This window comes from Peromyscus californicus, unplaced genomic scaffold (genome assembly GCF_007827085.1).
Source record: "Peromyscus californicus insignis strain IS unplaced genomic scaffold, ASM782708v3 Scaffold_11__1_contigs__length_118956290, whole genome shotgun sequence".
NCBI classification, from domain to species: Eukaryota; Metazoa; Chordata; class Mammalia; order Rodentia; family Cricetidae; genus Peromyscus; species Peromyscus californicus.
In genome coordinates this window covers 4,850,628-4,876,546 of record NW_026294402.1, presented here as the reverse complement: position 1 = coordinate 4,876,546, position 25,919 = coordinate 4,850,628, and the positions used below count along the sequence as shown (strand labels likewise).

General features: G+C 44.2%; 1 protein-coding gene and 1 long non-coding RNA gene across 6 annotated transcripts in view; one reads left to right on the top strand and one right to left on the bottom strand.

The window, feature by feature from the left end:
* Positions 1 to 20,443, top strand: part of Yap1 (Yes1 associated transcriptional regulator) — a 99,040-nt gene extending 78,597 nt beyond the window's left edge. For all 5 annotated transcript variants that reach the window (XM_052751781.1, XM_052751767.1, XM_052751773.1 and 2 more), the window contains 3 exons: positions 9,954 to 10,084; positions 15,953 to 16,065; positions 17,618 to 20,443. In XM_052751781.1, the coding sequence (XP_052607741.1) occupies positions 9,954 to 10,084; positions 15,953 to 16,065; positions 17,618 to 17,856 (483 nt within the window). In that variant the 3' untranslated portion in view covers positions 17,857 to 20,443. The remainder of the gene's footprint in view (positions 1 to 9,953; positions 10,085 to 15,952; positions 16,066 to 17,617) is intronic.
* LOC128118938 (uncharacterized) lies at positions 18,736 to 21,348 on the bottom strand. The gene is made up of 2 exons (XR_008221393.1): positions 21,055 to 21,348; positions 18,736 to 20,987 (listed from the first exon to the last, which is right to left on the bottom strand). It is a non-coding gene; the product is annotated as an uncharacterized LOC128118938 (long non-coding RNA).
* Positions 21,349 to 25,919: the final 4,571 nt, after the last annotated feature.

Genomic DNA, 25,919 nt, shown 5'->3' with positions numbered 1-25,919 from the left:
TCCTGCAGCCAAACATCTCAGGGTCTTGGAGCTGCTCTGGGCTAAGCAGAGGGAGTGTAATGTTTGGATTGGCTTTAGAGGTAGGGACTGGCAGAATGATACTCTGCCAGGGGAGTTCCTCGGCGCTAAAGTCAGGTGCCATCTTCAGAGACCAATTAACTTTGTAAGAAATAAACTCTTACCTTTTCTTTTTTCAATTTTTGAGTCAGGCTGGCCTTGAACTCACAGATCTGCCTGCCTCTGCTTCCAAGTGCTGGGATTAAAGATGTACACCACCAGACCTGAACTCTGTTCTCTTTATCTCATAAATGCCTTCATTTAAACAAAACCCACAAAGGGAGTGGAAATCAACTGGAGTAGAGCAGACGCTCTCAGGATGAGGGACACTGTGCCACCTCTGGATCTCACAAGCTGGAGTCCCCTGTTCTGTGTTTCTCTGAAACAGTGGCTTCTATTAATGATTCTCGAGAGCTAGCGCTGACTCCTAAGATTGACCTTTGGATCTATCATAAGTCCTTTAAGTCAGAAGTAGATGCCAAAAGTCTTGTTCTTGCTCCTATCTTAACCCCAAATCTGGTAAAGAAATGCTTTCAGATCTTCATTTAATACTTGAATAGAAAATACTTGGCTGTAGTAAAGTTGCCAGGAATTCAGAGATGTTAAACACCTTCCTTTTTAAAAATTTATGTACTTCCCTGTGCATTGGTGTTTTTCGTGCATGTGTGTCTATATGAGAGTCAGATCCTAGAGTTACAGACGTTGTCAGCTGCCATGTGGGTGCTGGGATTTGAACCCGGGTCCTCTGGAAGAGCAGTCAGTGCTCTTACTGCCGAGCCATCGCTCCAGCACTCCCCCCCCCCCCCCGCTTTTTTTTTAAGAAAGGGTTTCACCCTATGTGTAAGCTAGGATGACCTTGAATTCTCATGTACTCCTACATTAACTTCCTGGGGCCAAATGGCAGATGTGTGCCATGGCACTGGCTAAAATCATTAAGTGTTAAAATTGGAACGGATACTTTAAATTTGTGTAATCTAGATCAAAAAATATTTGAGAGATAATTTTTGAAAATGCCACTGCACGTGCTAAAGATTTAAGCTGCTGGTTTTTATGGGCATGGTCGTACAGACTGTGATCCCTGGATAGGGAGGTGAAGACAGGAGAATCAGGACTTGAGAGCCTACCTTGGCTACAGAGTGAGTTTGAGACCAGCCTGTACTTACACGGGACCCTTTCTGAAAACAAATGGTGTGCTGCATGTTTTAGTTGTCAGCATACTGGTAGTTGTGAAGCTGTCGATCAGTATATTCGATTGTGGTGGTGGAGTCTGGGATTTTCTCCATGACCTTAAGACATCGTATAGAGAAGAGAAAAATGACTTTTCTCAATTATCATAAGGGGGGTACTATCACTTCTCTGACAAAAGCCAGAACGGTAGAGGAAAGCACAATCTATGTATTTAATTAGTGTTTTACATGACCCAAGAGCCTTCAGAAACGAACCAGGGAAACAGTTTTGACACTGCAGTTCAGTGAGCAGTAGAAAGAGGGTGAGATCCAGTCTTGATGAACCTTGGGAAAGTCAGCAGATAGTACGACTTCTGGGATGAGGTCTCAGTGCCCTTTCCTTGAAGAGTAAGGGGAAGGGTGATGTTTCTGGACTGTATGGTTTGCCTTGCAGGAGAGGATTCTGTTTGCCATCTGGCCTGCCTTTGGGGAGAGAGGGAGTGAGAACCATGGGCAGGAAAGGGACATGACTTCTGAGGGCTTCGAGGCCCTTCCTCTGTTTTCTGTTTCAGAGCACTCAGCTTGCCAAAGCAACATGCAACAGTGTCAAGAAAGATTTTGTTTTCGTTTTGAGGGTTGTTTGTTTGTTTGTTTGTTTGTTTGTTTGTTTTTAGGGTTTCCCTGTGTTGCCCTGGCTGTCCTAGAACTCTGTAGACAGGGCCTGCAGAGATCTACTTGTCTCTGCCTCCCAAGTGCTGGGATCAAAGGTGTGCATCGCCACACTTGGCAGGGAAGATCTTCCTAAGAGGTATACAAGAGAGTCAAGTCAGCCATCGTCAGCCAGACATTGCTCACCCCAGTCTATGAGGACATGGGAAAGGAAGGCTCCAGACTTGCAAATGTCACAGTCATTGCTTAGTTTGACTTTACTCCTCTAGTAGAAATCACCCGTGTGAACAAGAAGTAAATGTGGCTCCTTCATAGTCGATAGCTCCTGTATAGCCGGGTGTCAGCAGGCACCAGGCTCCAGAATGTGCATTGGTGGTTTTGAGACAGGGTCTTAACTGTGTGGGTCTGCTGTCTTGTAACTTCCTGCTTTCACCAGGCTGGCCTTGAACTCCTAGAAGTCTTCAGGATTCTGTCTTTTGAGTTACAGGTTTACAAGTGTGTGCCACACTGTCAGCATTTTTAAGTTACTAAAGTCAAAATCCTTGTTAGTGATTTTGATCAGGTTAACAAATCACATCTGTATTTGGGATTCTGTGGCATTTGTACTTATGTCCCTGTGGGTTAATGAAAACCCTCAAGGCATGTGTGAATCATATCGAAAGAAGAAAGACTCTCAAAGCATTTTTAGATCTTCATAATTAAATATGGAACTTGTCGCCATAATTTATTACAGTGTGTTTACAGGATTCAGGGAAATTGTCCTTACATAGAGCATAAGTTTTCATTTCCACAATCCAGAAGAAACTGTAGCTGTGAACATCTCGGCTGCGAGGGTGAGCGCACACTAGCCAGGTCTCTGTCACAAGGCGGTGCTGCTGTCATTGCAAAGGTCTTCAGGGAGACCCATTTTGAGGAAATACCTTCCCGGCGCGCTTTTCCTCCCCCTCTGCTGAAAGTGTGGCTCTGAGCATCCGGAGTCCTCTCCTGCCTGTGAGGCTTCCTGGCTCATTGTGAGGTCAGTAGGCTCTGCATTTGGTAAGCTGTGCTTCCTCAGTGAGACCCTTGCTCCATCCCCTTCTCTCTTACTGCTGCTTCCTCTAAGGCCAAGTCTCCCCTAAAAGTGTCCTCATCAGGACTGTTGAAATACCCGGAAATAAGACAATAAAATGTCTTACCCCAGCAGTCAGTGAGCTTCCGATCTAGGTGGTGGAAAGTCAGTCTCACTCTTCCTAGAAGTGCTACTGTCAGTGTTTTGTAGCTGTGGATCAGAGCACTTCCCGTCGTTCTAGGGCCTCTCGGTGTGCTCCAGGAGCGCCAGTGTTGGGGACATTGGCCAGCTACATGAACACTTGGTAGGAAAAGGCTCAGCTGCCCCATATTTTTAATCAGACATAGCAAAATCACCCCACTATTCAGAAACACCTAAAAACAATTGCCAAAGACAGTTCTTCCTTGTGAATTTAGTAATCACAAAGAATTGGCTTTTCCCCAACCCAAAACTGGCTTTCAAGTTAGCAGACAAATCCTTTTAACAATTTTTTCGACATTATCTCTCTTCTCTTGAAAGGCCTACTTTTCCATAAATCTTACACTTATTTGACTGGTTTCTCAATGGTTGCTTTATTTTTTGGTGAGCATGTTAAAGAAAATTTTGTGTAAAAATGGAAGGGAAAAGCTTTGAGGAACATGCCTGAAACTGCAGGACTTGCCTTAAGTCCCAGCACATGGGAAGCAGAGACAAGCAGATTGCTGCAAGTTCAAGGCCAGCCTCGTCTATATAGAGTTCCAAGCCTTCTAGGGCTACACAGTGAGACAGATCACCTCCCCCACACCACTAATAGTTTACTTTGTTCATTTTACTAACTAAAATCTCTCTTAAGGGAGTGGAGCCATAAGGTGCTTTCTGGTTTTGTTCTTTTCTTTTTTTTTTTTTTTTTTTTTTTGCTTTTTGCTTTTTGCTTTGAGCCAAGTTACAAAAGACCAAACTCTAGAAATGTAAAATGTATCAGAAACAGTTTTGAATCTCAGTGTGGTCCTCAGAACACTGTACTTCAGGTGTTTGTGGTGTTGCCTACCAGAGCTGAGAAGTGTATAGTCCTCATGATGGTCACGTATACTGCATACTTGTATCAGTCAAAAGAGTTGCCTTGGATTTGAAAATAATTTGGTAGATGACACAGACGTTAAGAAACAGGTCTAGAGCCGGGCGGTGGTGGCGCACGCCTTTAATCCCAGCACTTGGGAGGCAGAGCCAGGCGGATCTCTGTGAGTTCGAGGCCAGCCTGGTCTACAGAGTGAGATCCAGGAAAGGCGCAAAGCTACACAGAGAAACCCTGTCTCGAAAAACCAAAAAAAAAAAAAAAAGAAACAGGTCTAGGAAGGCAGCACAGGGGCAGAACACTTGGCTAGCATATCTGTGTATCCTAGATTTGATCCTCAGCACCAAGAAATGATTTAAAGTGTTGTAAGCTAAACCTGTTAGAGGCTGTTTAGTCCTGGCTGCCCAGGAGGTAGGAGAATCTCCCGTTCAAGACAAGACTCTACCTCAGAATAAAGGGGTGAGGACACACAATTCATTGTTAGAGTGTGGGGTGAGGACACACAATTCATTGTTAGAGTGTGCTTGCTTGGCGTGCATGACTCCCAGCGGTCAGTGTAGGTCCTCTTCTCTTGCCTCGTGGGCCTGGGATTGAACCCAAGACCTTGTGTATAATAGATAGATAGCCAAGAGCGCTATCACTAGGCTACAGTCCCCAGTCCAACTTAATTTTTTTGTTTTAGAAATAATGAATAACTATGATTTAAGGATGAGTTGGAAAATGAGGCTGACAAGACCCTGTCTGTCTGTTTCGGGTTTTGAGGTGGGGTTGGCCTGGAACTCACCAGGTAGACCAGGCTGGCCTTGAGCTTGGGTCACAAACATGCACCACCATGCCTGGCTGATACTTGAACAATGGAAATAGCTGGCTGGTTCTGCCATTTTAGAATTGTTGGTCCAGACTGCTCTCTCCAAGGCAGACTATTTGTAAGAATATGTATTTTGGAGTTATTCATTATTTCCTACATTCAGACTTCTAGTTCACAAATGTGTCCCTCCTAGGCAGACATTGCCAGCTTGCCCACTCGAGTGCCATGTAGTATCCAGAGGCAGATGTTTGCAGCCTAGCCCAGTACTGCCAAAGACAACAGTTGATTTAAGAAAGTATAGGTTGACTTGACTGCCTCCTCCTCAGATGGCTAATCTTAGTATTTTCATATGCAGCATATATGATATGATGCGTTGAGTTCAATAAAGTTAAACTGTTATTGACATCAAGAGTTGTCAAAAGCTAGAGAAGTGAACAGTCCATGTAAATATTTCCACATAAATGTGAATTTTTCCTGAGTAAACGATGAGGGGGAGAGGGGAGGCATCACTTTGCCCATGATCTAACTTCTGTTCTATTTTGTTTTCTGTGACGTGGCCTGGCCTTGAACTAGAAGCAATCCTCCTGCCTCAGCCACCCTACTACTGATTACAGACTGAAACATACGTGGCTTCCCCTCCGCCTTTTTTTAATCACATACCTTGGGCATTGTCTATAAACAGCAACCTCTCTTCCTATAGAGACCCACCTGGGCACGTTTACACACAATCACGTGTGTCCACCCCCACTGTTTTAGATGCTGCTTTTCAAAACCAAGGTTTGCTTCAGTTTTCCTAACTGTTCCTTAATCTACGTGTATGTGATTTTAGTAGCCAAACCTGAAAGTACTGAGGTAAATGGCACATGACAGCCACGCTTAATAAACAAGCATTCTGCACATTGTCAAAGCGATTTTGTGAAGACTTAAGGCAGCTCTCAGAACGAGATGAAGTTTGGGACTGTGTCCTTCTTCATGCTTTACCTAGTCAAATATTGAAGGAGGATGACCATCAAAGTGAACTGATTTTTCAAAGGATCCCTTGTACGCGCTATCCTGTCAAAACACATGGTGGCTGGGAATGTGGCTTTCATGGTAGAGTTCTTGCCTCTCACTAGGTCAGTCCTCAGCACAGGAGCAAACACTCTTACTGAAAGTACATCCATTATTCTTTAACTGGGTCAGTGTGGTGGAGCTGTTATAACTTAAGCCTGGGACATAATTGGATAGCCTACAAGAGTGATTTCACCAAAGCATTTGATGTTGCAAGTTGCTTCTATCTCTGAGGAGCTTGGGGATTAGTTCATCTTGAACACAATGCCTAAAATTAGACTGCTGTGCTAAAAATATGAGTTTGTTAAACTTCTCTTTTCCCAAAGGTAGTTGGAAAAGTTTGTGAAAGTCTTTCAAAAATGGGGAAGTAAGCAAGTCAGAAGTTTGGCCAGAGCCTAGTCAGGCTTTTGTTCTATGTCAAAGGTCAAATAGTTCTTCTAGAGTATTTGACTTTTTCTAAGTCAAGTAAGTATTTTTAGTGCGTTTTCTTCTGTAATAATTCAAACATGCAGTAGCTTTTCCCAGTGAGCCTGTAAATCTCAGCTAATCTGGGACATGTTTAGAGCTGGCTCTGCACTGTGAGTAAAGTCAGTGGTCCCAGCCTGGTCTGGGGCTTTCCTCAATGGTTGGTAAGGAAGGGCTTGCCACACTCTGAGATGGACTTGCATTTCCTACCAGGGTTCAATAACACTGTCTCCTACAGTATTTGCCCAGCAAGTGTGAGGTGCTGAATTTGATCCTCAGTACTACTCAGAAAAAAGGAAGGCTCCATGTTAAATAATGATGTCATCTTTTAAAAATTAAAGATAAACACAGTAGTAATGGTCAGAAATGGGGGTGGGGGTTTAGACTAGTTCTCGGGTTGTTTTCGGGACAGGGGTCTTATAGCCCAAGCTGGTTTTAGAGCTGGGAATCCTTCTGCCACAGCCTTCCAGGTGCTGAAATTATGAGTGTGCGCCATCACCTCACCTGGCTTAAGTCTAGGTCGGTAGGGTGTGTGTATGTGTGTGTGTATAGAGTACATACTATGTGGGTCCGTTCACACAAAACTTGATGTAAACACTAACTGGGAATGGCAGGAAATGCAGACCCTGGTTCTCTGAGGGCAGGAGTGAGAGAGAGCGGCATTGGCAGTAGGAGAAAACTGAGTTACAGAACTGTGCAGCACACAGTTAGAAGGCATTGACCTGCAGTGTGTGAATCTCTGTCAAAACTACGTAGGGTATCTAATCAGTTCTGTTTCAGAATTCAGCCAAATAAATATTCTTGCCTTGAGTATAATGTCTGTAATCTGTGTGTGTGCTTCCAGTGTTTTTGGTTCTGGTTTCATGCAAAACTGATGCCAACCCCATCACCCACAGTACAGCCATCTGTTTTCATTGATCTTCTCAAGGTCAGTTTAGCTGAGTTTTTGGTTATGGCTCAGGTACCCTTCTGAGGTTGGGTTCCTTGGTTAACTAGGAATGAATGGCTGCCTTCACATCCCTCAGTTGCCTTTTTCAGTGAGTCTGGAGAGCTGGGTCTGCAGCATCTGCTGATAGGAGGAGAAACTGAGTTGTTAATAACTGTAGAACAGGAAGAGATGGCAAGATTTAAGAACAGTCAAGATCCAAGGCTGGCCCTGGTGGTCTCCATCTTCTTGAAATGGGAAAGGAGTGGACATGTGCTTGACCCACTAAAGAATATGCAGACACTGCATATGGAAGACAGACAGACAGACAGACACACACACACTACCTACATAGGCACAGGGCCCAGAGAAAGCCGAAGACCTTTCACTTGTAATGATTCCATTATGGATAGTCCCAGCCCTGGCACTTTCCAGCAATCTCAGCTTACGAGTTGGACTCACTTGAGTGCCAGGCACCCAGCTCCAGATTGAGATCCCTGAATGGAGATAAAACTGTGTCAGAACCTGAAAGGTCCTTGTGTAGATTTCATTAATTAGTCACGAGTTCAGGCTTGTAGAGAGGACAAAAGAAGCAGCCAAGAGAGACCAGAGTAGGAAGAGTCTGGAGTATGAAGGGCTGAATATTCAGAAGAGGTCACCCAAGAACAGGGCTTAGCTTGAGGCCTCCCATGGAAAAAACAGTTTTGAGAAACCACAGGAGTGCACCATCATCATTAGAGTCACTTCTCACCAAATAAATGTAATAAAAATAAATTAACAGGAAGGATAAAATGTCTAGCATGAAACAGTGGGCTTCATTATGACATTTTCATACATGTGTATCGTGTATGCTTTCCTCATATTTACCCACACACACATTTTCTCTTTCTCCTCATTGGTCTCCTCCAAACAGCCTGCCTTTCAGTCCTATGCCTTTGTGGATATGAGTGTGCATACTTCTTTTTTTTTAATGAGATTTTTCAACAGGAGAAACCATACGATGCCGGTTTTTCTGAGTCTAACTTGTTTTACACACTGTGTTGACCTCCATTTCCGTGTGTCTTCCTTCATGGCATAGTTCAGTTCTTTGTGGCTGAGTAAAGGCCATTGTGCATGTATATCACATTTTCTTTATCCATGCATCTGTTACTGGGTCTCCACTTCTGCCTCAGAATCTTGGCACAAACATGGATGTGCAAGTGTCTCTAGGAAGTCAGTTCCCTCTGGTGTTTCCCCAGGAGTGGTGCAGCTGGTCTGTTGGTCCTTCTGTTTCTGGCATCTGTCTGTGCTGATTTCCACTATGGCTGAACTAAATTACATGCTCCCCAGCAGGACATAAGGTTTCCATTCTTCCTACATCAGCATTTGTTTTCTTGATAGTCACTTGAACTAGTTTTGGTCTGCATTTTCCTGGTGTTTAAGGAAAGTTTTATTAATAATGCCTATCAAATTAATAAATGAGAATTTATTGCACAGCTTTTCATAATAAATGGTACTTTAAGATTTGAAGCAATAATGTGTTATGGAGGTATCTGAGTTATAAGCTGTGGAAATACTGATGAAAAATCAGAACTACAATGAATACTGTTACTGTCCATTCATAATTGAAGAAAATGTAAAATTTGCATTCAAATTTACCAAAGATTTAAGGTGATCTTTCCCTCCCACATCTCCATGCAAGTTCAAAAACCTGAATACTCAGGCACCTCTGGTTAAGGAGCTGCAGTTTACAGGATGGAATGACCAAAGGGTATAAATAAATCTGGTAAAAGAGTGGGGTTTACAGAGAGGGGAGATCAGAAGTGGCTGTGGAGGTCTTAGAGGTTTCTCCAGCCCTGCGCCCTGCGGTGGTAATGTGGGTGGAGGGGCCGTAGGGGGATGTGCCTCAGAAGCAGCCTTGGCTCTTGGAAACTGCAGAGAGGCTTGGCAGTATGCTTTGTGACTTAGAGAAGTCAGTTAACAAGTGGGCTGAGAGGAGCCTGTGCAGGGTGGTGTGTGCTCAGGAGACACAGCCATAAGTCGTAGGGCAGAGTAGTGAAGGCGTTGACTGGTGAGAGACCCTGGCCTGAAATTTCTGAAGCATCTCCAGGGCCTTCAGCCTGTGCCAGATGTCCAGGTAGGATTCTACTGAGTTCTGTTGGAGCCCTGAAGAAATGTCTCCCCAAAGTCTCCTTTCAGCTCTGTCCAGCTCAAGGGGGGATGTCCCTGAAGTCAGTGAGGCTTGTTAGCAGAGTGCACACAGTGCTGGGGCTGAGGGGAGGGTTGGTGTCTGGCAACAAGTCAACAAATGTTCTTTCTGTTCTGTTTTTATTGCTGGCCCCAAACCATTGAGAGCTGGTAAGTAATGACAAAGTCTAAGAATTATTGTCTAAAGTGAGGACTTGCCATTATGTCCCAAGGGAGGATTTGGGGGTCTTTGCGAATAAAGAACAGAAAAGTGAAATGGAAGAGTTGATTGTGCGTGTTTGGGGGTTAGTACAACTAGGCAAACTGACATCGTGTCTCCAGCTTAGTTCCTTCGGTCATTTGAAGTGTGTAGAAGAATTTGGTTATTCTAATTAGGAAACATGTTAGCTTTAAGAAAAAACGTTAATATTTTACCCCTTTTTTGTTTGTATCTACCCCTCTTATGTGGCACTTTATCTCTTTTAAATCTAGCAGTGAATTTGTTAATCAGCAGAGTGATTCTCTCTACATTTGTTTGTTTGTTTAAGGAATTAGCTCTCCGAAGCCAGTTGCCCACACTGGAGCAGGATGGAGGAACTCAGAATGCCGTGTCTTCTCCTGGGATGTCTCAGGAATTGAGAACAATGACAACCAATAGTTCAGATCCCTTCCTTAACAGGTTAGTGCTCATTGTGTTTGTTGAGGCTGCTTTGTAATGCCAAGTGCAGTCAAAGCTGGGGATTAAAAAAGCTGCATCCCGTACGAGAAGGTGAGTTGTTGAAGCTTGTGGAAGGGATCTGGGTCAATGCTCCAACATGCTTGCTTCTGCCTATACTCTGTGCTAATGTTGCTTAAAATGGCAGTCTTGAAGAAACATGTGAATGTCTTCCTGTGAAAGTGAGCGACAGCATCTTAACCCCTGAGCATGTTAGTGAAGGATCAGTGGCTGGAACTTTCCACATATTCATGGAAGGCCTCGTATTCTTTAAGACTCTCGTATAAGGAGATACAATGTAAGGCTGTGTCCCACCCAGAACTGCAAATGTTGGTGGCGTTATTCTAGACAGTGCGTTACAGGTGCACTGTAATGAGTGCACTGCCCCGGGTTTCGAGTGGACGACGTTCACTCTACTGCATTGAGAACTGCCACTGGTTGGCCATCTGTTTTTTATGCTTTGAAAACCATCTATAATTAATATTTAACTAAAACTACACTGCTGTGTTAATTTTGCTTTTGAAAAAGATTAGAACGCTCTGGGCTAGACTCCCTCCTCCCCAAAGTGCTTTGAAGCAATGTACTTTTTCCTTCCCCTCTTTCCTCCTCTTCTGTTTTGAGTCACAGTCTCTCTTTGTAGCCCACGCTGGACTCAAATGATCGGTGGTCCTCCTACCTCAGCCTTTCAAGGTGCTAGGATTACGAGGTTGAGCCATCATGCCCAGCTTGCACCGTACAGGAAGCCTGGCAATGGTGGCGCATGCTTTCAGTCCCAGCAGAAGCAGGCAGATCTCTGAATCTGCGGCCAGCCTGGTATACAGAGCTAGTTCCAGGAAAGCCAGGGCTACACAGAGAAACCCTGTTCAAAGAAAACAAAGAACAAGAACAAAAAAAAAACAAAACAAAAAGGTTTAGGAAAACTATTTTCAATTCTCACAAGTTAAATTGAAAAAAAAATTAATTTTGGCAAAAAGTATTTTTATCTTGTTGAAATGTTTTTGAACAACTGGATTTTCCGTCATCCTCAAAGTCTTGGAGTAAACTTGTGCCACCACACCTTCACTTCCGGCACTCGAGCCAGAGGCAGGGGGTTGATGCCTGTGGATTTGAGGACAGCCAGGGCTACACAGTGAAATCATCTTGTCAAAAGAAAGTAAACTCTAGGGTTGGCCCGGTGGGTTTTCAAAGCCGTGAAAGGATACATATATCTGACCTGGAGCGCTGTTCACTGTGGTTCCAGCACTTGGGGGGCTGGCACAGGAGTTGAGTTCAGCTGCTGAGTGACGCGTTCCAGGCCAACCTGCTGGATGGTTGAGACCCTGTCTGAAAACAGTAAAAGGCATTCTTAGGTCTTACACAGAATTTAAATTTTGGTCTACAGTCAAGTACATTTACATAAGCTTGTGCTTCTAAACTGAAGCTGGAGATAATGAGCAGAGGCCCCACCACAGAATCTCCCAGGAGAAAGGTTCCAGTACCTGTTTTGTTGAAGGCTTATCTGAGGATAAAATCAAACTTCTCAGCAGCAGGGGGAGGGATGGGCTGCACATCTTCCTGACAGTTATTTATGACAGTCTTCAGCCTGTGAGATCAGTGCAGACCTTCCTGGTACAGCCTTCTGTTTCCTCATGGTGTTCACACTTGCTGTGCTCTTGGCTTTTCTGTTTCAAGCAAAGCCTTGGCCCCCAACCACAGAGTTAAGTCCTCATTTCAGCCTCCTAAAGGCTGAGGTCCCAGAATCGGTACCCAGATTCCAAACTGCACCTGGATGGCAGTTTTCTTCCTTTAAAAAGACTGTTGATGTCTTCTGTGCTGCTTGCTAAGGAATCATATCTACACCTTAAATTCAGCACTGCCCTGCGGTGCACATCCCACCTGTCTCAGATGTGCCCCCTTGTGCAGCTTTGCTCGTGACTTTCCAGGCTCCTTCCTTTGTCCTCAAAGTCCTCACTCTGCTGCCGCTGCAGATCAGGGGCGTGGTTCCGTGGAGTGTAGATGTAACCAACCTTCTTATTAAATAAGAAACACAGAACCAATGCAAAGAAGAAAGCCAAGAGGTCAGAGCTATGAGCTAAAACCTTACCCTTCCTCCTGCGGTGGTCCTACCTCTCCGAACCAGAGCTACCCCTGTGTTAAAGTCTCTATATAGAGTTCCTGTTCTGCCTTCTCATTGGTTGTAAACCCAACCACATGACCGCCTCCTCACGGCCTGTCTGTATAGGCCTCCAGGTTTTCCATGATTGGTATTGATTAAAGGCATGTGTATCCAATAATGGCTTGTATCCCTGAACACACAGAGACTTACCCAGCTCTGCCTACCAAGTGCTGGGATTACAAGAGTACACCACCACTGCCCTGGTTTCCTATGGCTTGCTAATAGCTCTGACCCCCAGGCAACTTTATTTATTAACATAAAAATAACATTTTAATACAAATAAAATATCACCATATTTCCCCTTTTCTATTTTAATAAAAAAAAAGAAAAAGCTTATAACTAACATAAGAAAAACTATATACAAAAGTACAATAACTATATACAATATAAGGTCATTTGTATTTGACAAATTCAGAGAAAATAATTCCATTATCTATTCTATTGTATCTAATTCACTTTCTATCCTAATTAATCTTCAACTATAACTAACTAATCTTCAACTCCCTCAGAGACCCAAGAAGGAAATAATATTAGCTAACAAAAATAAAAACAGGAAGTGCATGCAAGCAACTTCCAAAAAATTGTGAGTTGACAGAAACAGCCAGCTGCCTGGACAATCATCTGAGGTTTCTCCACAGTGTTGGGGCATCATCTTCAGCCTATAGGCTTAGCGTATTTGACAGACTCATTTGTGAAGTAGGATGTACACAAGGTCAACAGTTCAACCTCACATTGGGTGAGAGCAGTCCATGTACCAGAAACACCTGAATTCCACTAGTGTCATGTCATGATTCAGGATTTTAAATTCTGGAAATTGTTGATGGTTGTTTTTTTTTTTGTTTGTTTGTTTGTTTGTTTTTTGTTTTGTTTTGTTTTGTTTTTTTTTTTGGTTTTTCGAGACAGGGTTTCTCTGTGTATCTTTGCGCCTTTCCTGGGACTCACTTGGTAGCCCAGGCTGGCCTCGAACTCACAGAGATCCGCCTGGCTCTGCCTTCCGAGTGCTGGGATTAAAGGCGTGCGCCACCACCGCCCGGCCGTTGATGGTTTTTTAATTCAACTGTCCATTCTTCTTGGCTGTGTATATATGGCTTCATCTCAGCATCCCGTTCTTCTCCACATCCCTCTATCAAATGCCAGTCTACTATTGAGAGGCGTGAGCTTAGTTACTCTTCAAGAATAACTGTTTCAGCTGCTGTTCCATTGCACATCAGAGGCCATCGGCCCACTGCCTGTTCAGCTGCCTTTGAAGAAAAGGGCACTGTACCTTTTCCGAATTGCGAAGGCCACTTCAGGGATGGTGCCATATTGTCCTGGCCTCAGAAGATGCCTTTTGATAAAGCCATAACCACACTTGTTTTGGCAAGAATCAGTAGTCCTTTGTTTCATGTCCTGTCTGTCCATTTTGTCAGCAGTTGATTCGAGGATACTTTGTTGTCCAGTGGCTAACTTTTGCCACAATGAAAGTTAACTCCATATGCAGTTTCTTCAATGCCCATATTTTCCCTGAAGTAGATTGGTACTGCCAGGAGCCAACATGTCTCATAGTCATAACAAAAAAGAAAAATTTTCTAAGTTATTAAAACATTTTAAATGCCATATTCTGCAGATCTCTGAAGGGTTTGAAGATGACCTGTCTAAAATATATCTGCTCAATTTTTAAAACATCTAATATGACTACAAGTTCTATTGTAATGTCTAACTACTAACTTTCATTTCTTTATATCCTAATAGTTGGTAATAATAACATTCAAGGATCAGAAAATTGCATTACATTGTTAAATGAACGGTACAATTAGAAATATACATAAAGCATTTTCTAACAATATCAATTTCAATATATATAATTTGTATACAATATAAAACAATCCAATCCAATGTAAAGTATTTAAAACTAGTAATTGTCTTTTTCTTCTTCTTTCTTTCTCTCTTTTTTTTTTTAAACAAGAACCTTAAATCTAATCTCCTTTGCTTAGCCTTTTTCCTAACCCTTGACAACAACTTGTAACCAACCCCCCTAATCAATGAAAATTACGTGTTCTTTTCTACACTGTCTTCACTTCTGTCCCCTGAGCTGCTCTCATGCCTGTTGGGTTGTCCTAGGCGCACTCAGCGTAAACTGGGGTTTGATAGAGAGCAATTGTACCCAAGAAAACAGTATGAGCTCTCCCCAGATCCCAGTGGACTTCCCTTGTGGCTTCCGAGTCTGTGAGGCCACCTCCTCCTTACAGACTCAGTTGTCTGATGGGTGTCCCTGTGGGGACAGCATCCCAACATTCAGAGTGAAGCTAACAGGCATCCTGGGCTGATCCACATGGCTGTGTGTAGGCCAACAGTCTCAGAGGCAAGTTTGTGCATTTTTTGGATTTATGTGAGACATAAACCGATGTTTGTCAGCTCCAGGGAAAGGACGAGGCAAATGCATTGAACAGTCAGGAAGGAAGGTTGGAATATAGCTTTTTTTCTTTTTTCTTTTTTTAATGCCCAGGTGGAGTCTGGTTGTTTGTTTTGTTTTATTTAAACAACCAAACACTTTAAGTGTCCATCATGTGAGGAGAGTCATCTACATTTGTGGTCTGAAAAAACCAGGAGGAATAGCGGCTGCCCTCGGGGTTTCCAGTTGATACCAGCCACTCTTCCGCCATCACTTAGGAAAGTGTTCTGTTTAGGAAGTTTTTTTTTTTTTTTCAACTATTTATCTTTATTTTATGTGCACTAGTGTATGTGTGTATGTCTGTGTGAGGGTGTTAGATCTTAGAGTTACAGACAGTTGTTAGCTGCCATGTGGGTGCTGGGAATTGAACCGGGATCCTCTGGTAGAGCAGTTGGTGCTCTTAACCACTGAGCCATCACTCCAGCCCCCTGTTGAGGAATTTTCAAGGCTGTTTTCTGTTGTTCATGAGTGCAGTCTGAGACTTTCCATTCAGCCTTAAGTAAAAATACTGTTGGCGCCTGTTTCTCTTGAAGTCCCTTTGCTTTGTTGATCTTTCACTTCTGAAGCTGGGCCTCTTATCTGGTACTGAAGTGTCTGGGTGCTCCCCTCCCCCACCAGAAGCAAGAAGCTCTGGCTGTGGGAACTCTTATCTTCGGTGACTCATCTGTCTTGGCAAAAAAGCATTCTGGCCGGGCGGTGGTGGCGCACGCCTTTAATCCCAGCACTCGGGAGGCAGAGCCAGGCGGATCTCTGTGAGTTCGAGGCCAGCCTGGGCTACCAAGTGAGTCCCAGGAAAGGCGCAAAGATACACAGAGAAACCCTGTCTCGAAAAACCAAAAAAAAAAAAAGCATTCTGGTTCTTCATTGGCTAGAGTTTTCTGCCTCTAGCTGGGAATTCAACATGCAGGCTTGCCCACCTGGAGTGTAGGTTTTGACCTCTCTCTGGGGACTCGGGGCCTTGGAACCCCCAAGCTTCAAGATAGTTAATGGAACTTGTCACTTTTTCTTGAGGTTGTAACCAAGCTCAGAACCTTAGGATATCTCTCAGCCCTTAATAGCTGTCCCTTTAGTCAGAGTCAGTGTGTCTGTCCTGTTGTAGGACGGGGGCTGTCGGGCTCTGAAGAGGCACTGCAGTACAGGCATCATTCCCTGGTCCTCTTGAGAATCATGGTCATGTGTAATTCACGTTTATTTTCCCTGGATTGATGAAAATTTTTTCTGCCGGTCTTTGTCAATGTTTTCATAGTGGCACCTATCACTCTAGAGATGAGAGCACGGACAGTGGCCTCAGCATGAGCAGCTACAGTGTCCCTCGGACCCCAGATGACTTCCTGAACAGTGTTGATGAAATGGATACAGGCAAGTATTCACTTTTAGTTACGGTGGTCACTGGCTCTAGTGAACTACTTTGAGCAAAGATAAGAACTTGTGTCTTGTTTTTCCTCCCTCCCTCCTTCCTTCCCTCCTTCCTTCCTTCCTTTCTTCCTTGACAGGGTTGCACTGTGTAGCCTGGGACTCACAGAGGCCCTGCCTGGGGTGCTGGGATTAAGTCATGAACCTTAAAAAACATGGGTTGGTTTTTTTCTTTCTTTTTGAGATAAGGTCTTGCTGTGTAGCCCATGCTGGCCTTGTGACCCTCCAGCTCTGCCTCCAGAATGCTGAGATTTCAGGCACACACCATCTTTTGCTGTCTGTTTTGTTAACATGTGAGTTGGGGGGCCTGTTAGAAGTCTCTCATTTTAGGTTTGTGTTCTAAATTTTGGATAATTTTTTTATTATATGATTCATTGTCTTATCTCTTTTTTCTAGATATTTTTGGTTCAGCTGATGTGGTTAAGGTTTTACAAGTCTAGGAAGCCAGATGTGGGAGAGTTTAGGGTAAAACCCATTGGTTTTATTATTGAAATAGTTGTGGAGGTATTGAAGAGCTAAGACCTCTCTCTGCCTTGGAGGGGTGAGGAGCGCTAGCTGGGAGTGTGAAGTGTCCAGGAAGTCTTTCATGGCTGCTTTTATCTGAGGCAGGAAGGTGGAATTTTGATAACTTTTGGTTCCCTGCTTCCCCTGGGTCCACCTACATCTGAAATCCCCTTCAGGAACCACTTGAGTCCACCTCATGCCTTGCCCCGTCTTGGCTCTTTTCACCCTCACGTCTCCTTTTTAGCCCCTTAAAAACGGCGTTTGTGGGGCTGGAGAGATGGCTCAGAGGTTAAGAGCACTGGCTGTTCTTCCAGAGGTCCTGAGTTCAATTCCCAGCAACCACATGGTGGCTCACAACCATCTATAATGAGATCTGGTGCCCTCTTCCGGCCTGCAAGGATACATGTGGGCAGAGCACTGTATGCATAATAAATAAATCTTAATAAATAAATATAAAAAAAATTAAAAAAAAAAAAAACGGCGTTTGTTTTCCTGAACGTAAGTTCTGATGAAGCTCCAAGGGGAGCTAATGTCACAGATACATGAAGGCCTGTGGGCAGGTAGTCTGAGAACTTAGAACTGAGTCTGGGGAGGTCACATATCCTCAAAGACTCGTGCTATTGTGTGACTCAAGAGTAGAGCACCATGTCTACATGCTTTTATGTTAGTGTCCTGGAGTGCATCTGAGAGGAAAGACCCTCCGTCTTGATCTTCTTAGGAATGGTGGCTCCTTTCTGGGAGAGAGAAAGAAGGCGCTGCATTTAGCTTTCCAAGGAAGTTTCAGTTCTTCAGGCCCCCATCAGTGGCTGTTCCTCTTTGTAATGAGCAGCTAAGCTGTACATTGCATGTCTGTGAGGTGGTGAGGCCCGGGCAAACTTGGTGTTACCTTGTGATCTGTGTGTGGTTTTCTAAGGTAGATTCTGGGTGCTTCTTTGCTCATGCAGGACAACTCTGGTGCTCTTCACAAAACGCTGTTTATCTCCCCCCAAACTAGGTGACACTATCAACCAAAGCACCCTGCCTTCACAGCAGAGTCGTTTCCCAGACTACCTTGAAGCCATCCCTGGGACAAATGTGGACCTTGGAACACTGGAAGGAGACGCGATGAACATAGAAGGGGAGGAGCTGATGCCCAGCCTGCAGGAAGCACTGAGTTCCGACATCCTCAATGACATGGAGTCTGTGTTGGCCGCCACCAAGCTAGACAAAGAAAGCTTTCTTACATGGTTATAGAGCCTCCCAGTCTGTGAAGGGTCCACGGAGCCGAAGATGTGCATCCCTGAAATTCAGATAAGCCAGTGGGCAAGTCTCTGGCTGATACAGGAAACAGATGAACAGATGCCCAGCAGGGATCTTCATCCGCTGTTCTGCTTTCCTCCGCCCATCGCTGCTGTTCATGTTGCTGACCTCTTCACAGCCGACCCTAAAGAGTCAAAACCACAAAACAGCAAACCCTTTGGTTTCTCTTGCTATGGTAACTACTGTTCTTCGGGGTTGCTGGCGAATACCCTGTTTGGATGATGGATGGTCTTCCTTTTGGCCAGTGGTGTCTTCACCCATCATTTCAACTGGACATTCGGACTGGGAACTCAAATGCTTCATGTCAGAGTGTTTGTTCAAGAGCTGGTTTCTTCAGTTGCCTTTGGCCCTCTGGTCCAACAAGCCAAAAAGCACGGCATCCTATGTACAAAAGTACTCAGTGCTGATCAGGAGGGCTCGAAGACTGCTGGGCTTTTTGTTTCTTCTGGTGACACCATTAGTCACGTGGTGACCTGGATTTTATTTTAGAAGCTTATAAGGCATGAGACAGTTTCCATAGACATATATTAATTATTGCCACATACTCTAGGCTAGGTTTGAGTGGTTTTTTTTGTGGGTGCTGGTTGGTTTTTCTTTTTCTTTCTTTTTTTTTTAGGTGATTGGTTTTGTTGAAATGTAGGCAAATTAGTGAAGTTGTTTATAGGTGTAGCTTGGGGTGGGCGATATTGTTCTTTTGTGGGGGAAATCTGTATTTCCTGGCTTTTTACCATTCTGTTTAAATCTTGGCTATCTCCTTTACATATGTACACACACTTATAATGTCTGTGGTAGTGTGATAGCAGAATGTATCTAAGGTTACCCTCCTCAGTTTATTTTTTAAATGGTAGCCTTGAACATAAGCATTTAGAATACATGACTAGTAGTTTATGTTTCACAAATAGTTTAAATTCTGGTTGGGGCAACCTGCAGGTGTTTGAGGTAGGGCAGTGTTCTAGAAAGGGCTCTTGTTGTGGGTGAAGCCTAGAGGCGCTCTCTTGCCCTCTATACACTTTGGTGACTTGGACAGAAGCAAACAAGTGGCCTCACTCCCCCTTGGACCGATTCATGTTGGGCAGTCACTGAGCAGGAGTGAGCTTTAGAGGCGGGCCTTCCTTTTGCCTTCGCCTCAGTTTGGGATGCAAGCGTGGGTACTTGAGTTCTCGTTTATAGTGAACACAATGAAGACCAGACTAAATGTTACCTACAGGATCATTCTTACAAAACCTGCTCACACTTTCCTGCTGAATGGACCCTGGGGGAGTGTGTAGAATGCTGTGAGGTCATGAGTCGGCTGGTAAAGTGGTCAGACTAGTGAATGTGTGGGGTAGTTGAACTTAGCAAAGAGCTAAAGATAGCATGATTATGCCTTTATTTTTACAAGAAGAGAGATTGCTAGAGTATGTGTCTCCAGGAGTAACGATGGTTTCCAAAGAGTATTTTTTAAAGGAACAAATAAGCATGAATTAACTCTTCAGTATAAGCTATGAAGTAGTAGTTGGTTATGAGTTGTAGTGGCATCAGCTAGCACCGCTGTCATTTAAGGGTTTTTGGATGCTTTTAGAAGAATCCCTTATTTTCAAGGGTTTTTAATGAACAAATTCTTTCCCTGGCTAAAGCTGCTATGAAAAGCCTCAGCTTAGGAAGGTAGAAATCTATTGGCCCTTTGTTTTAGTGGGGTGCAGGAATGGAAGTAGAAAAGTTTTATTCAGTACTTGGAGTGCTCAAAAAAAAATGCAATCAGTGTACTATATATGATGATTCATAGTCAGAATCCGTGTATTATACATGATGATTCCTAGTCATTTGTAGCCATCGACTCTAAGGCTTTTACTAAGAAACTAGCTGAAGACTCACCCTTGAATTAGGTCTGGGGAAACGGCCACCAGGAGGATGCATTGACTTTAGAACAGAAATGGAATTCTACTCTAATTCAAAACTGAGCAGCGGGATGGCAGACAACAGTGTGTGGTGAGTGTGCAGATGATAGGGCACTGATGAGTGCCTACCATTTGCCAGTAAGCCACAGAGTCAGACCGCACCCTCTGGGCAAACTAGCTTTAGTGTGGGGGAGGGTGGGAAGGTGGGCGTGGGCTGGTGAAGGTAGTGAGGCCGTGATAGCAAAGCTTTCATAGCTTCTTTCTCTTCAATCAAGACTGAGCTCGCATCTCGCTGTCAGTAAAGAAGTTGTTCCTAAACTTTGAACCGCTTAAGCTCACCCACCAAGTGAGATGTGCTGTCTTCCCCTCGGGAACGTTTGCCTGTAATACCTCAGTGTCCAGCAGCCCTCGGTACCTGACAGCTCTGACCTTATCAAACCCTTGTGCTGACTGCGGGGGACCTGAGCTCCCTTCCCTGAATCACGGCCTCGATGCAGTCTTCCTTGTGTCCTCCCTGATGTAAAAGTGGTTAGTGCTTCCTGGCTGTAGTGGGTAGCATGCGGATAAGAATTTAACTGGTTATTCTTGAATTTCTTTTACAATAAACCAATTTTTATAATCTTAATTAAAATGTATCAGCTTTTTATGTTTGTGTTCTTTTCAATTAGGACTTCTTTTGAGTGCCTTGGGATCAAGACAGGAAGGCATTGACTGGGGTTTCAGAGCAACCAGTGCTCTGCAGTATCTTAACTGTTTCCTAAATACAGAGACAACTGTTAAGAAAAAAGGCCATGGGGAAGCAACTGGAATGTGTGATGTTACTGCTTTTAAGTGTTCATATTAAATGAACATGTGCCTTAGAGAAGACAGTAGAGAGATTGAAAAAGAACAGAAATTAATTACATAATTTAGAATCTATACCAGTTGGTGTTGAAACTCAAAAGTGGGAGGTAGTATCTATGATACTTCAGAGTGTTTGTGCATCTGAGAGTCAAGAATTTTACCTTGGCAAGCATGTATTTCTATGGACTATGGATGTCCTCTCTCCATTGTTGTCTGTACTTTGAGAAAGTATTCTCCAGGGTGTTTGTTATTATTTTGTTTGTTTTTTGAGACAGGGTTTCTCTGTGTAGTCCTGGCTGGAACTTAACTCTGTAAAACATGCTGTCCTCAAACTCAGAAATCCACCTGCCTCTGCCTCTCCCTCTCCCTCCTAACTCTGTAAAACATGCTGTCCTCAAACTCAGAAATCCACCTGCCTCTGCCTCTCCCTCTCCCTCCATAGTGGTGAGATTAAAAGCATGCACCACCACCACCCGGCTTCTCCATGTTTTTAGTGCTTCATTTTAGAAAGAATGCACACTTGTCATATATATACATGGATGGATGGATGGGTAGATATGTATATAGATATATTTGTATGTGTGTATATAGATACATAGATATATAAAACCTATATTACATTTTATTAGATATAAGTGCATGTTCATGTCAGATCCATCCATAAGTTGTTACCATGATGTTTATTATTATGTTCTGCCTTCTTGTTTTCTCGTGTGGTTCAAATATATACTTAAAATCTGTTCTTAAACTTTAAAACTTCTTTTTTGGCTTAGTGGTTTCCCAGTGGAACAATTACTGAGAATTGTTGCAGTAGTCTCTGGCAGACAGGTTCCAGGTGTCAGCGTTGCCTCCAAGAGCCATGGTGTTCTCTACAGATGCTGTCCTGACCGTTGTGCCTTGTGTCTCAAGTAGAATCTGCTTTGTTCTTGCCTAAAAACTTTTTTTTTTATTTTTTTGTTTTTTGTTTTTTGTTTTTTGAGACAGGGTTTCTCTGTGTAGCTTTGTGCCTGTCCTGGATCTCGCTCTGTAGACCAGGCTGGCCTCGAACTCACTAAGATCTGCCTGGCTCTGCCTCCCAAGTGCTGGGATTAAAGGCGTGCGCCACCACCGCCCGGCTCCTTATCTAAAAACTTGATGTGCCATCATGGAGGAAACTGAGGTGGGCCCGGCACTGTCTTTTATGATGGCCTTGAGCTCCTGGTCCTCGGTGGAGCTAGAGCTGCGTCTTTGGCGTGCTAGGCAAGCACTCCACCGTCTGGGCTACTTTTCCACCCCTGGCCTTTGTTTTTATTTTTCCGAAGCATTCTCTCATGATCTTCAAAACAGGTTATGTTTGTGAAAGACTCGTTTTTATGAATACAAAGAAAATGGTATGACCTGGACTTTGAGCAAGAAGTCGATTTGATTTATTCTTGTGTATGTAATTTCTGATGTTGACACAAAGCAATTTTGGTCAGGCAGACCTGAAGGCTTTTTAGACATTGAAATGTTTTTCACATTGCTAAAACGGCTTATGGAGACTTGACAGTGTTCCCCTTTTGGCACACAGTACAGGGGCTCTGCATCTCAGGACAGAGGCCTCAGAGCTAGAGGTGCTAATCTGTGTGAAGTCGGCACCAGAAGGAACAGAAAGACACGCCTTGTGCTCAGTCCTGCCCCTTGCTGGGGAGGGGCCCAGGGCTGTGCACTGGCTGCATTGACACCACAGTGGTTCCTAGTAAAGGCAGCCGAGGGAGTCACTACTGCTGTCCCGAGTGGTGATGGGACTTAACCTCCCCTCGCTGCCATTTCTTCGCAGCTGAGGTTGCACAGGCCTGCCTTTCTCCCTTACCCTCGGAACCATTGCTTTCCCAAACTGGCCTCTGTGAGAGTAAATATGGCAGCTACTCCCCTTTGTCTCAGAGTTGACACATTCATGCTGATTGGAGTCACATGGCTCTGGCAGTGTCCTCCGTGTCATCCCATATCCCACTTTATTTCTAACACACACACACACACACACACACACACACACACACACACACACACACACACACACACACACACTTGTGTAGTTGCTCACAGAGGCCAGAAGAGGGTGTCAGGTCCCCTGGAGCTGTAATTACAGGTACTTTAAATGTATATTGGTGTTTGCTTTTTGATGAGCACTATTCATTCCATTTTAAGAGCTTAACTGCTTCCAGAATTGAGAATTAGAGTAGAGTGCACTGGTGGCCCCCTGAGGTTCCAGCCTCAGTAGGCAGAGGCAGATTGCCAGAGCTTAGAACTGTGACATCACTCCGAGCAACATTGAACCTCTCTCCAAAAAATGGGCCTTAGTCAGTTCCTTTTTCCCTTCCTCCCCTCCTACTGGTACTGGGGATAGAGGCCAGGGCCATGGGCACGTTAAGTTAGCTAAGCCTTCAGCCTCTTATGGGAGAGCTGAGGATCTGAAGCCAGGTTCTCAAACTTGAGCAAGCAAGCACTGAGCTATCTCCCCAGGTCCCCAATCACTTTCCAACAGTGGTGGATTTACACAGAATTACAATGATGGCCTGCCTACCTGGCCTACTTAAGGAGAAATTCCTTTCTGAAACCTGTGGATCAAGTGACGGACTCGGGAAGAACCATTGCATGAACTACTGAAGCCAGCTACTCAAAGCCAGTGATGCAGCCCCAGGAATCTGACTGACATCACTCTTCTCCTTCAGCAGCTTGCATTGAAGAATTCTTAATACTGATGAAGATGTAAGCTTGGGCTGGGGCTTGCGTGTAAGTGTCTCAGCAGATAAGCCCCTGCTGTGGACCTGAGTTCAAATCTGTAACACCCACATACACACCTACAACCCCAAGCCTTTGGGGATAGAGATAGCGTTGTTGGGGCTTGCTGAGTACAAGCTTAGCCCCGAGTTCAGTAAGAGATACGTCAAGAGAATAAGGAGGAAATGAGAGAGGATGCCTGATACCCTCTGGTCTACACATGCACACACATAAGATGAGCTTCTGAGGATGTTTCAATAGACATCCAAAGTGGGCTGCTTCTCAAAAGGGCCAAAGTGATGTGTAGGAGACCTCAACTCTTTTTTACATGTATATTCTTTGTGTGTGCATGTGTATGCATGTGGCCATCAGAGGACAACTTTAAGGAGTCATTTCCTTCCACCTTGTGGATCCTGGAGCTTAACTCAGGTACTCAGACTTGGTGACAAGCACCTTTACTCCGAGCCGTTGCCCTGCCCCGTGTGGTCACAGCTGGTCACTGACGGAGTCAAGACCTTCCATTTTAATACAAATGTTTTTACAATTTGTGTTGTATTTTGTGGGTGTGATGGGCACACATGTGGAGGTGAGGACAGCTTGGTTGAAGTCTGTTCTCTTTCACCATTTGTCTCTGCTTTCCTAGTGCCGGGGTTAGAGGCGTGCACCACCACCTCATGGCCTTAGGGATTTCTTAAAGATTTATTTTTAAGTGTGTATATGTCTATGCACATGAGTGCGGGTGTCTGTGGAGGCCAGAAGAGGGCACGCTATTCCCCAAAACTGGAGTTAACGGGGATTGTGAGCTGCCTGGTATGGATGCTTGGTACCAATCCCAGGTCCTCTGCAAGAGCAGTATGGACTCTTATTAAACACACACTGGGCTTTGTCTCTGGCCAACCTTGGGTTTTATGAGAGATGTAAAGACGTGTGGAGCAGCCAGATGACTAACCTGAAATCCCTACCCAAGTCACATGTGCTTAATCTTCTACTCCAGTAGATTGCTCAGCCCCATATGAGTCCCATTGGAGTGCACAGAGGATGCAAACTAGAGGTTTCAGTCTTCTGTGGTCCAAACCATTGAACAATACAGGTCTTCTGCATTCCAACGGAAACAGTTTATCGGGCATATGAGCATAATCAACCAGCTCAGAGCTTCTGGGGGAGGTCTCCTCTTGGCCTGGAGTGGAGAGGCCAGTGCTGGCCAAATCAGGGGTGGTGTTTAAGGAATTTAACACTTGATTTGAACTAAAAATTATTGACCAGACTCGTATCAGTTTTCCAAAGTCCCTGGAACAGAGACCCCAAGGCCTGAACTTTCCCAGTGTTCTCACTGCTCTGAGTCTTATGCTGCTGAAGATGGTAAAATTTCTTAGACCAGGCAGGTTGGCGGCCCTACACTATCCACTTTGGGAACTGAAGTCTCAGACTGTTCCCTACGAGGGTAAAGGGAAACTTCACAGTGTATAGCTCACAGATATTGACTGACCAAAGCAAGAGGCTTCAGGGGGAGGCTAGAGATGTGCCTGGGGTTAAGAATGCCTGCTGCCCTTCCATAGGACCCTAGTTCAGTTCCCAGCACCCACATCAGGTGGCTCACAGTCACCTATAACTCTAGCTACAAGGGGTCGTCCCGCACCCTCTTCTGGACTTCAGGGACACCAGCATACATACTCACAGACACACATAATTTTGAGAGAAGAGAAAGATGTTGTAAGACCAACTAGTAAGCTGTCCATATTTTTTTCTAAACAAAATTGTATTTTGAAACAGTCTTATGTAGCCCAGGCTGACACTAAGCTGTCTGTGTAGCCAAGGATGATCAAAGCTTTATCCCTCAGTCTCCCAAATCCTGGAATTATACGTGTGCTCCATTACACCCAATTTTACACAGTTCTGGGAAACCTATCTTGTAACTCTATTAAACACAATAGGAAGGAATAATAGAAAACATGTAATATAAAAGAAGAGGTGGGAATACTAGGGGTTAAAAGTTTAAGAGGGGTGATAATGGGGGAGATGGGAGAAAGGGTGGGTTAACCAAAACTAAGGATGTGTGGAAAAACTTTATGAAGACTCATTAATTTGTAAGCTAATTACAACACATAATTTTTAAAGGATTTTGAATGGAGGTACCCTGCATTGAGGGGTGATGACAATACTACTCCCAGAAGACACAGATTATTAAAAGCTCAGTGCCATGGGGATACTTCTATGAGTATTGGTCAGGGAGCCCCAGGAGTTTCTAGAATCACACAGGTATTGCCTTAGTTTTCTACCATAACTGGGTGATAAGACCCCAGCACTGAAGGCACCACACATTTTGTTGCAGGACATAAGAGAAATCAATCTGTAGCTGATCGGGAAACTTCCTCCCCATTGGCTAGTTTTCATAGAACTAGAAGGTGCAATGCAGGCCAGTGAGAGAGAAAAGATGTCAGTGGTCTTAGTCCTGGACCATGCTACAGTCTGCCGGGTAATGTGGACCCACAGTGCGATAAGGGCATAATTGTTACGGAGGTAACCAATTGTTTGCCGATA